At 47.8% G+C, this 12,878-nt stretch overlaps 1 protein-coding gene across 1 annotated transcript in view; it reads right to left on the reverse strand.

Annotated features, from left to right (window-relative positions):
* Positions 1–12,878, reverse strand: part of PAPPA2 (pappalysin 2) — a 184,458-nt gene that overhangs the window by 55,443 nt on the left and 116,137 nt on the right. Inside the window, exons 15-16 of the mRNA XM_032804788.2 lie at positions 7,715–7,892; positions 5,709–5,922 (exon numbers count right to left, since the gene is read on the reverse strand). Coding sequence (XP_032660679.2) covers positions 5,709–5,922; positions 7,715–7,892 — 392 coding nt within the window. The remainder of the gene's footprint in view (positions 1–5,708; positions 5,923–7,714; positions 7,893–12,878) is intronic.

Consider the following 12,878-nt stretch of genomic DNA (forward strand, 5'->3'; position numbering starts at 1 on the left):
TATTAGAGTGGCCAGGACTTGGAGCAGAGGATCCACTGCATCGAGGCCAAGAGGGACTGCCGTAAATCAGCCGAAAGCTCACATTATCTGCCAATGGCAGGAGATTCAAAGATTCCAAGTCTAAAAAGAGAGGGGGGATTGCTTATTGGTAAACTAAAAGACAGAAAAGCTGGGTCACTGGATTTCTGCTTTTCTCCACTTGTAACAGTAGAGGGACCAAAAAAACACAACACCCAGCCCCAAGCTAATGGGGTGTAAATCTTTATTGGTGCTATTAGAGACGTAAATACATGGGAATCCATTTGTCAGCCTATGTTTTCTTTCCCCTGCTTTATGGCAGGACATTTGTATTTTGTCTGGGATGGGGAATCTATGGCTTAAGAGCTAAAGCCCATGCTCATACCCAGCTAATGTAAGATGGCCCTGTGCCCTGTGCACTCAGATGGCTCCTGGAGTAGTCTGTCCTTGTTTGCCCACTGTGGCCTTTCTGAAGTGCTTCCAGCCCCTATCCTGCGAACGCTTTCCATTTCATTTTCCCCACATCCACCTTTCTTCCCCTTTCATGGTCTACTTCAGTCCCCTGTAGTATTTGGACAACACAGGGAGCTGGAGACATCAGATGTCCCACTTGAAGGGGTGCAGTTCATTACAGTCTGGTTTCCTGGGCCATCTCAGGGCTGCGTTGAATTTAGTCAAGGGGCGAGATGCAAATCATTCTTTGGCCAGTGCCTCAAATGCTCACCCACCCATCTGCTGCTCAGCCGCTCTGACATCTTATATCTACCCTACTGGAGAGCGAGGGGATGGCTCCAGTGTCAGTGCCTGTGGCAGACAGAAGCAACAGAGACTAGAGAGAAGCTGGGCTGAAAGGAATGTAGGCGGAGGCTGTCTAAGGCACCTAGAGGATTTGGAAGTTCGGTTCCCATTAGTTTTATTCCCACAGGCAGCTTTGCAAATCCCATTTCAAGTGAATAGACTTTCCTTCACGCTGTCCTTGAAATCAGCCAGCAGAGTGAATTCCTGTGCAGCAGAGGATACACTTATCACAGAAATCATACAGGATTCTGGCCCTTCCACTCCAAAAAACACAGGCCACCACCCCCTGAGCTATAGGAAAACCTCCACAGCTGTCAGAAACAGTAGGGCCATTATCCTCTCTTGGCTCAGTCACTGGGGTCAACATCGGACACTTACCCATGCCAATAACGGCAAGGCATTACTCTGGAAGCTATGGCTGGCACAGGATTGGGCTGTCCACCTCCTAAGTGGGACAGGCTGCCATGAGCATATAACCCTAGTGTGCCATGCTTTGCATTCACTGCTCATTCTCCTCCAGGACATTTACTCTCATCTACAAAATCCCAAATGGTTCCGGGCCCAGTTACCTGAGAACCCACCACTCCCACTCTGTCCTGTTATGGCGGCTGTTAAGATGGGCTGGGATGCCACTGCTGCTGGCTCCTGCAATAGAGCTCTCCTCCGCAGTGGCCTCCTGCCTGTGGACTTGTTATTCTCTGAGCCTGATAGCCTTCACAGCACCGTGGCAGTGTTCTCTCTTTAGAGTGGACTTTGGCAGTGAGGAGAAGGCCTCTTGAAGTGTTTGTTCGTTTAGGAATTGTCCTGTCATTCCCCAAGCAACAAGAGACTTCAGGGCCTCATATTTAAGTACCAACATCGTTGAGCGGCCTGGATGGCCCAAAGAAACCATTTTCAAGGGTGACCCAACCAAATTATGAGGATTCCTAAGTAGGTCTCATCCAGATGGGACACAAAGAGACCCATCTCCCACATCCAATCATCACAATCTCAAGAGATATTATCCCCCAGCCCGGCCCCTTCTGATTATCAGTCTTCAATTCAGTGCCCTCCGAGGAACCCCTTCTCCTCCCTGAAAAAGGCTTTCTCCACACGAAGGCCATTTCCTACAAATTTCCCCACTGTTGCTAATGCTGGTGGGCTGAACCACTGTCAGCACAAGCATTAGCACTAGTAATGGCTCCCACAGCCACTGCTGTTTGTAACCCCTTGTCTGTCAGACTCGTCAGAGGGCGCAATGGGGGAAGCCTGTCTATGCGAGAGCTCCTGTCATAAACAGATAGCTAAGGGTTAATGTTTCTTTTACCTGTAAAGGGTTAACAAAGGGAACCAAACACCTGACCAGAGGACCAATCAGGAAACCGGATTTTTAAAAGCTCAGGGAGGAATGTTTGTGTGTGTGTCCCTTTGGTGTGTCTTTTGTCTGTCTCTCGGCTGAGAGGGATCTTTCTATCTCAAGCTTTCTAATCTCAGTTTCCAAGTTGTGGTACAAAGGTAGAAAAGAACAGTAAGCTTTTATTGTTTTTTTGTATTTACATGTGTGTAGTTTGCTGAATGTTTTAAATTGTATTTTCTTTTGAATAAGGCTGTTTATTCATATTTTTCTTTTAAAAATAGCCCTGTGTAATTGTAACTTTACAGAGACCTATGTATTGAAAGATAGAAAATCCCTTCATAGCCGAGAGACAGACAAAAACCCACACAAAGGGACACACACACAAACATTCCCTCCTGATTGGTCCTCTGGTCAGGTGTTTGGTTCCCTTTGTTAACCCTTTACAGGTAAAAGAAACATTAACCCTTAGCTATCTGTTTATGACAGCTCCCCATGTGGCTGACAGCTGGTCAGTTGCACCAGTGTTGCTGGCAGCTGGAAATTGTTAGGTTTCCCTAGTGCAGACAAAAGCTCAAGATGCTTCTAACCTCCCCTCTCACAATCCTCAGTCACATCATTCCAGAGCCCCTTGCAATTAAATGGTAGCAATCGTTGCATAGACCTTTAACTGTACGCTCACAATCTCCTAAGGGATTCCTTGTCAATAAACACCTCTAAGGGGTGTCTAACTACTTGGAGCAACTCTTGAACAGCCTTTTCTATCAGACAAAGAATTTCCTTGTACATCCCGCCCCTCCACCAAGAGAATGAGAAATGTCTTTAAATTAAGGTCATTGGAGCTCTCAGCTCTTCCTTATTAGAGCAGAAACCTACAAAAGTTGGGACGTCAGAATGAGCATTGACAGCCCAGCCTAGATTCCCCATGTTCTGCATGTAGCAATCCAGTCATGGTTACCTAACTGCATTCTACCTTTATGTAATCAGCCATGGCGGTGTTTATTAGGGAATTAGAAGGTATCGCAGCGGGAGATGAGGAGGCACCATTTGTGTACATATTTAAAAACAAATCTTTGTGTAATTGCTTTCCCACTGGTAAAAATCAATTAAAACCAAACAAAGCAGGGGGAATTCCAGCCCAGCTGGACCGCCAGCCCCAGAATGTTCAATCTGAGGGAATGACTACGCAGTGACAATCAGGTGAATGGCACTGGGGCCGAGGGATGGGGGACAGCATCTCACACATCCGGCAATGTGCAAGGATACGGATAGCTTCTGAAGCCATTCAAACAACATATGTCTGAGAGTTTGACATGCGCACTAGGGATCTTGCATCTGCTTAGGAAGGACTGGGAAAAAAGGAGCAGAAAGAGGGAGGAAGGCTGGCCTTGTAGTTAAGATACTGAATTAGAGAGAAAATGTCTAACAAAAGCATCACTGCAGAAATATACCACCTAAAAAGCATCTATTTGCACAAGCTGAGCTGTGGAGGGAAGGTGGGTTCTCTCATCTTTTCACAGCACAGGGTTCCCCATAGCAACACGCTTTATTTTAAATGAATCACCATGGAAAAAAAAATAACTCCAGGCCTCACTAAGATCACTGTGCACCACTAGAACAGCAGAGAGTCACCTTCAGGGTATTTCACACAAAGTCCTCCAGAGAGAAGGGGGCAGAGTTGAGGTGCAATGCACTGTGCTCATCTCCAGCCAGCAGAACTAACCAAACCTGTGGCTTCTCTGACTTGCGCTGGGGTTCAGCCCCTGGCTGCTCCAGGATTGGGGGATACGTTGAAGTAGCCAAAGGTCACTTTTAACCCCTTCCAGGTTTATATTTCACAGGAGGAAGGTTTGTGAACACCAACCAGTTTTGTGAACCCAAAGAGAGCTTGAAAGATTTGCAAAAACCTTCCACTGCCCATAGTCTGTCCAGGCGCAAGGAAGGGGAAGCCCCTTAACATCTGAGTCAGTGCATTTGCCAGATTTAACAGGCAGAGTGCATGGAAAAATAAAGTCTGCATAGTTTACATTGGGTATGTAAGTTACTGTGTCCCACTGATTCCAGATGCTTCATAAGTATAATTAACTAATCAGTAAACTCTTAAGTAAACATGTGTAAACCAAGATTTAATCACACATCAACAGTTACTCATCCAGGGAATTACTCCCACTGAGCTCAATGGGCTTTGGATCAGGCCCTCACTGTATTTGTTAACGCAGATGTTAATCAGGGACCATCTTTTTCTTCTGGGTTTGTTCAGTGCCCAACACAAAGAGGTGCTAGGCCAGGACTTGCTACAGTAATGCACACAAATAGTCAGAATACAACCCTGAAACTCACTCTAGTTTACACAATTTTAATTGCTGAGAAAGCCTTGATTTGCAATGCCGTCTCAGTCCCACGTGCCTATCGTCATGCATGACAGTAATGACTGTACTTCTGTCTGCCCCCCGCCCCCCAGTGCCAGGAACCCTGACAGTCCTTGACAAAGGTGTGTGCAGTAATCACTTCATCGGTTATGGGGCAGGGGGGAAATGACAACCATTTCACAGTGCACAGCAGCACTGCCCCACAGCGCAGGAGAGCCAGGGAAGAAGAAAGCTGCATCCAGTTAAAACTGAAAGGGGAGATTAGATAATCAAAAGATAATAACTTGATCTGGAATTGGGCCAAGCCCCTGGGAGTGCACAAACACTGGCTCGGAATCTCTAATAACCATAACCAGCCGGGCCTCAGTGTGTTCCCCCTCCAAAGACTTTGCAGCACCCTCGGGGGGGTATTGGCTCAGTACAGACATCAGTGCCCCGTCTCACCAGCACCATCTCCTGCAGAGGAGAAAGTGTTTTCCAACTGCAATGTAATTACCTGATTGAAATTTTGCCAGGACACTTGGGTTAATGTCTCTGTCCCCACAGAAAATCACCACAAGCTCTTTCGTGCCCATGAGCAGTCAAGACCGAGGTTTTATCCCTCATTTCAAAGATAGCTACTCCAGCAGCACAGTGTGCTCATGTTAAAGCATCAGCTAATTCCCGCTTAAGGCCCTGATTCTGCAACACTCAAACAGATGTTTAACTTTAAGCCAGTGTAGAGCCCCACAGAAGTCACTGAGAGGGCTCACATGCTTATAGTTAAGCACTTGCCTAAGAAAGAAGAAAGACAAGCACCCCATCTGTGGAACCACCACTAGCACTTCTGGGAGAACCTTTGAGGTCTCTTGCTGAGTACAGAGCCAGTACAACTGTGCTTAGTCTGTAAGGCTGGATGGTAAGACTCCTATTCATGTGCACATGCGAGCACAATGGAAATTTACAGCTTTTCCCCATCAGTTTCCCCACAAATGGGTAAATTTCATTTTTACGCAGTGACGTGTGTGAACACTAGGAAAGGTCAATGAATTGTACACACACAGGCAACCAAGCTAATTTGCAAAGCCAGTGTGCAAACATCTCTCTGTCCCCACTGGCTCTACTATGGTAAGCAGCAGTAGAGGAAATGAAGCTTAAAGGATTAAAGGAACATGGGAAAAGCTTCTGAGACAGACGAGCTTCGGACTTACTTTCTGGGTTTGCTCTCCATGCTCTCTGCCACGTGGTATCCAGGTTTACACTTATAGCGGCAGACGGAACCCACATCATGGTTCCCTTGCAGGCACCGGGGCACCAGCAGCTTGGCATTGGCAACCATGTGAGGTGCATCACATTCCAGTTTGCAGTAAGCTTCTGGGAGTGACCAGAGCCCATCCTCCAGGCAGGTCAGCCATTGACTCAGTCCTGACTCCATGAGAGAGAAGCAGAGCATGCTCAGAACACAGGAGAATTCTAGCAGGACTCCCTGAAGCAGACACAACTCCTACGGGCATGGAAATCAGTAAGCGCTGCTCTTATACAGTCGGATGGCATTGCCAATGAAGTCAATGGAAAGAAACTCATTGATTTCACTTGACATTAGGTCAGGCCCTTACTGAAACTGACCATTTGAGCACAGTGGGAAGTCAATGCAACAACTCCTAGGGGAGAAGGGACACCTCTCTGTAAAGGAATTTGACAAGCTCTTTAAACTTCCTTCACATCCTCCTTAAAACGCTCCTCTGCTGCGATGCCTGTGGAAAACTCAGCAATGGCTAGATAGCTAGTTTATCACGCCAGTCGCAATCGCCTTGTTTCCTCATGTGTTCCCTGTCTGTTTGTTGTAGTTACCTGTTGTAACTCGTCTTAAGCTGGCAGCTCTGTGGGACATGGGCCATCAATTTGTTACAGTGCCTCATGCAATGGAGCCAGGATCCCTAACCGGGGCCCCTAAGTGCTATGCAATTAATACATCATCAGCAGCAGCAATAATGATAATAATAATTTCTATAATTCTCCTTAGGGGCTGTGTCAGTGCTTAGCTGTCACCACAACTGGTACCTCAGAAACTCCAAAGATAAATGAATAGGAACAGTCAGACAAGCGATGGGAAATGTAGCACCATCTTCCAAGACATTTCTACGCCCTCGTATCTGGGTCCTGTGCTGGACAAAATGGAGCCCACTCAGCCTGGAGAAGTGAGCAGAAGTCTGTTCTGGCTGGCATGGTATTCCCACAACTCTTAACTAAGCTTAAGATGCTGCGCTGGTGGCCCCTCCAATCCGTGCTGGTGTTCCTGGAAGGCCTGCGTCCCAAGGCTTCCCCTTACTTTGGATCTCCTGAAAGGTAGTGCCCAGGACTGATGCCACACAGATAATATAATCTATCTTTAGTACTTATTATTGTTCATGCTGGGATCTGCAGGCATGCTCACTGACAGGAAAATCAGATTCACTGACTGTGGTTTGTACCTTCGATAAAAAGAGGAACAATTTTCCTACATCTCAGCTATAAATGTCTCGCTAAATAGGACACCCATTAAAATGATTTATTGTAGGTGATGCTAGAATGAATAAGCTAGTGGAAACTCACACGAAGCCCTAGTGCTTGGAACTGTCAGGACAATAACCCCCAAATCCCATCCATCTCTGTCCTGTAGAGACAGTAACAGCAGCTCTCTTTTCTTACCTTGGCTTCAAACCACAAATTAGGGATTGAGGGAGGTGGTGGGCAGGAAGAAACATATGGAGTCATAATGCCATAGACTGCAGTAGTGGCCTCTGTGGCTACAAAAGACCCTGTGCTTCCAGGAGTCTAGTGCTACATACATACACATGCTCCTCAGCCAATGTGCCATCCTTTGACTTCCCATCTGACTGTCCCTAGCAAAGCCTTTCCCCACCCCCCGGATCCCGATTTGGCCAGCTGCACTTCTGCTCTACTCCTGGCTTCCCAGATCTATGTAAAGGGACTAACAGATGCTGCACAATCACATGGGAGGGGACATTCCCATGGCTTGAAGTGGCACGCCGCAAGTGGCCATGGGGATTGCCATTAGAACTGGGGGGGAAGGAGACAGATAAAGCACATCTTCCCAGGTGGCCTCAGAAGACTTAAAGCCTGCTTGGCTGGCACAGTCAGAACAACACTGGTAGGGATGGAGAGGCAAAGCTCAGCTCTGAATGGAACAAGGATGGACACTTGTGGCATCCCGTACCTTGAAGCTTAGCAGGCTTGATGCAGGTGAAGGAGCAGCGCTCCAGGAACGTGGTCCCGGTGGGGCAGGAGAACTCAGCATAGTACACGTGTGACTGGTCAGGAACTCTGCAGTCCACGGGGTTGCATGTCACGGATCTGTCCCACCTCCCGGAGTTGCATGACAGCAGAAACTCTTTCTAAGAAGAAAACATGCCTGCTTCTGATTTTTACAAATGAGTTGTAGTCTAAAGGTAGATCTACGTGGCACAGATCTTATGGTGGCATGTAGCGTACATACACTGCATGCTCCCCCAGCATGGGTATAAAAAACAGTGTAGACAGTGAGGCACAGCTTCAGTGAGGAGAGTAAAGATAAGCCTGAACCTTATCAGTATGAACCCTACATGGCTCTACACACCCGTCTACACTGCTGTTTTTAGCAGTCTAATGTCCCTTTGCCTCCCCGCTTCAGAGAAAGATTCCAGCAGCTCCCCACAGTTGGAGCCTTTCACTGATGTGTGTGGTTACACATTGCAGCATGGACGCAGCTTGCTTGTCACTGCAGTGTGCAGCGACCTGTACCCTACACACCACCGCCAGTGGTGTGCAGCATAGACACAGCCTAGAAGTTACTACAATGGCAAAAAGGCTGGCCTGGGCTTCAAAGAATAGCAGTGTCTCTCCCTTCCTTCCTCCACTGGGATACCATGCTCAAACCGTCTCTTGTCCTGCACAAGGCATGTGCTCATGTTGCCGTTTCTGGGAGCACAAAGCATGTGTGGCCCCATGCTGCATAGTGGGGCCTTTGTGGTAACGCAAAGGTCATCTCATAGACTCATAGACTTTAAGGTCAGAAGGGACCATTATGATCATCTAGTCTGAACTCCTGCACAATGCAGGCCACAGAATCTCACCCACCCACTCTTGTAACAAACCCCTAACCTATGTCTGAGTTATTGAAGGCCTCAAATTGTGGTTTGAAGACCTCAAGCTGCAGAGAATCCTTCAGCAAGTGACCCGTGCCCCATGCTGCAGGGGAAGGCGAAAAACCTCCAGGGCCTCTGCCAATCTGCCCCGGAGGAAAATTCCTTCCCGACCCCAAATCTGGCGATCAGTTAAAGCCTGAGCATGTGGGCAAGACTCACCAGCCAGCACCCAGGAAAGAATTCTCCGATCCTACCCCATCTAACATCCCATCACAGACCACTGGGCAAACTTACCTGCTGATAATCAAAGATCAATTGCCAAATTAATTGCCACATTAGAGATGTTTGCAATCAGTTAGTAGTGTGGCGAACTTCACAAAACACATGGTTAGCACACAGCTCCTAAGCCAGGCTGTAATATGTTAGAAAATGTGACTTGGCCTTTTCTACGCAGCAAAACAGAGTCCTATTTTAACCATATTGGAGGACAGCCATATTGTAAGTGGGTCTTCCAAGCTTATTCTTCTATTCTGTATAGACCCACAGACACCTGGGGATTTGGATTACTGGATAACCAGATTAATAAACATAGTTAAGAAATCGCCTTTACACAACAGAAGAACCACCTGAGACTCTTGTTATGATCTATCAATCACATTATAACCCTGATCACGATCAGGTTTGAAATGTGGTACACCCATGTTGTGTGTGTAGTCAACCATGTTACAACCTGGCTGCAAACTCACTGAACAGCTGCAAAACAAACAAGCCCTGACATATGTAGCCCAGTTCAGGGGCATGGTTAAATTGTGGCTCAGCATGTGCACAATGCAAGATGGAATCACATTTTAAACAATGTTTTTTCTATAGTGTAGAAATTGCAATGCAATGTCTATCACTGTGATGGAGGACATCTGAAAATGCATTGCACCAGTTTTAAAGCCACCTATAATCCTTTGCCCCTTGCTGGATGGGATAGCAACTTGGATTTTCTCAGAATGCACTGAAATAAATCCAGTTGAGTGGCACATGGGTTACCATCTAAAAATGTGAGGATATGGTGAGCAGCATTAGCTATAACCATAACCCTGGCTACATGAAGCACGATTTCTTCTGCAGTGTAGACGAGGCCTACATGGAGCAGCATAGGACAGTGACACTTAGCAGCCCAGCAGCATGGGAAATCACAACAGAAGCATTCCCAAAGCATCACCATCTCACCAAATGCTCATCCAATAATGGAGACCCCACAGCTACCACTGCCCTGTGATGAGTTAGAAGAGCAGTGCTAGACTGCAAAACTTACCATAGGCCACCTGCAACATCCCATCTGCTGGGTCACAGGGCTGCAGCCCAGCCCTGCCCATACACTTCCCATTTGACTGCCAAATGTTGAGAACTCCCACCAGGCAGATTTATGTTGTGTGGCTTCATTTCAGAGACAAAAAGAACATTTTGTTCCTCTTGAGAATGCACCAGTGTGTGTTATGGGACCTGCTGTCCAGTGACTCCTGCCTTGACCCACATAGGGAATAGCTGGAAGGCCACATGATTAATAGAATTTTAGGAGAGATAGGGGCCAAGCAGCTCGTCTAGATTCATCCATCTGCCTGATTAATCTTTGTACTCTAATAGTTCTCTAAGTGCCCATCTAACTAGTACTGAAGGGAAACACATTCACAGTTGCATTGTCCCTTCCAGACATGAACTGCTTCTAGCCTCAGGAAAAAGTCTCCTAAACTCTTCTTATACCCTCATCTATCTTCACCTCACTTCACTCTATGCTCTCTTTTCTGGCACTGGAGAGAGGCACCACCCTGACAGACTCAAGTCCAGCAGTCCATACTTATTGGTACCGCAAATACAGTATGGATTGTGCCCAGCGCCCTGCTAAAGGGACTCTACCTAGACCTGCAAGGATCATTTCTAGGGCAGTTCAATATCCAGGCCCTTCAGTCCTTGGTCTCCCAGCTAACAAGGGAGCTAGCAATAGTGGTGGCTTAAAACACATATCCTTGCCTGCTTGGAACTAGGCCAAATTCATGTCACACAGACTAGTACCAGTGACCAACAGAGGAATAAAGGCTCCACATCTTATTACCTAGTTCGTCATCCGGATTCCTTCAAACGCCTCTCTCTTAACCTACTTTTTTCTGATCAAAACACAAACAATTACCTTACCCTTTAACAGTGACAACACTCTGGAGACACCTGTCATTCTAATCTCTCCCTCCGGAACTGTCATGGACTCATGTCATCTGTTCCTCTGGTATGCCACCCAGAGTACTCTCTGGGACTTCGCGCACTGCCACAGCCATCACCTCCGCGTGGTGTTCAGTTCCTTGCTGGATAATACGCTTGTCTAACAGACTGAATTTGCAAATGCGGTATGTGGCAATTTCATTCATCAGGACTGGCCCTCTGGGGTGCAGAGAGCAGCATATTGAGATACAAGGGGTTGGCTGCTCATCAGCCGCTTCCGTGCTAGTGCTACTGGGAAAGCTGGAGGATGTGGCATAGGACTGACCCACAGGTCGCCGGATAAATTCAGAAATGAGTTGAGGCATGGGCAAGAGAGAGTTTAGCTGGGCTGAATTCATCTCTGATGTACTTCCACTGACTTTAATGGAGTTCCATCAGAGATGATCTTGAGTCTGAGGGCTTGTCTACATGGGGATATCCAGGAAAATTAATCTGAATTAAGGAAAAGTGTGAATTTGAAGTGGATTATTTAAACCTCACTAAACCCCTGTGGAGACACTGTCAATCAGAATTAAAGTGATCTTTAATTTGGTTTAATTCACTTTGAAGACTGAGGCGCCTTTAATTCTGAATTTTGATGTTCCCACAGGGATTTCATGTGATTGAACTAATCCACTTCAAATTCACACCTTCTGTTAATCTGAATTAACTTCCCTGGATGTCCCTGTGCAGACAAACCCTAAGAGAGAGCATGGAGGTATAACTTGCTGGGTAAGAGGATTGCTAAAGGGAAAGCAGCTAATAGGGAAGACAGAGGAAGGTGTACATTCAGGTAGCTCCCCTCAGACACTGCTTTTAATGTACAACTTTGTATACCCCTTTTCCAACCCCTCATTGTGCAAATGACACCAATTTAGATATGCTCTCCCTCTGGTAGACTCCCTTATGCCCACTTACTGATGTCAGATTTGCACACTGTGATAAAGTGGGGAATTTTCATGATATTTTGTATGACTATTGTGTGTGCCTCAGTTTCTCCTAGTGCTGCATATTTAACAAGGAGGTAGGGAAAGGGTGTTTGCTCTTTGCAGAGACACAGAGATCCAAATATGTCTAGCACAACTTGCAGCAGGAAAGGCAGACCACAGGGCAGCAGCACGGTAACTCTGACTGCCTTCTTCCCGTCTGGTTCACCTCAGCCCCACACCCACGAAAGAGACTACTACCAGGGGAGAAGTGGATGAAGGAGGCACCTCTCTTCTGCATTCTGGAAGAAATCAAATTGAGGAGTGATCCTGTACCCATGACAGATGTGCCCCCTAAATGAAAGTGTTCCTGTATTTGGAACCCAGAAGAGAGATTCCCAGGAAAACTTCTCTCCCCACCAACCCAAGGCAGGGCCGGTGCTACCATTTAGGCGAACTAAGCGGTTGCCTAGGGCGCCAAAAAGCGGTACCCCCCAAAAATTTTTTAAAGCCATTTCAGCGGCCACTGTGCTGGGAGGGAGAGGGAATCTGAGCCACCGCCAGCAGCCCAGAGGATCCCCTGGGTCAGCATGCCGCTGGCAGCCCAAGGGTTCCACCGCGCAGTTGCTGCTTCGCTTCTCCCACCTCCCAGGCTTGCTGCGCCAATCAGCTGTTTGGCACCGCAAGCCTGGGAGGAGAATTAGAGCAGGGGTGGCGTGCTTGGGGAGAACGCGGAGCAGAGGTGAGCTGGGGTAGGGAAGTACTGCACGGCTTCCGGGCCAGGGGGTGGGGAGCTGCCGTGGGGGTGCCTCAGGGCAGGGGGAGGGGGAGCTGCCACAGGGCTCCTCACCTCTGCTCCACATCCTCCCCAATGCGCTGCCCCCACTCTAATTCTCCCGCCACCCAGGCTTGCGGCGCCAATCAGCTGTTTGCCACGAGAATTAGAGCGGGGGCAGCGTGCTCGGGGAGGACGCAGAGCAGAGGTGAGCTGGGATGGGGAGGTACCACACGACTCCCTGGGCCAGGGGGTGAGGAGCTGCTGCGGGGGGAGTGCCTCAAAGCAGGGAGGGGAGCTGCCGTGGGGGGGGGG

This window comes from Chelonoidis abingdonii, chromosome 7, assembly GCF_003597395.2.
Source record: "Chelonoidis abingdonii isolate Lonesome George chromosome 7, CheloAbing_2.0, whole genome shotgun sequence".
NCBI classification, from domain to species: domain Eukaryota; kingdom Metazoa; phylum Chordata; order Testudines; family Testudinidae; genus Chelonoidis; species Chelonoidis abingdonii.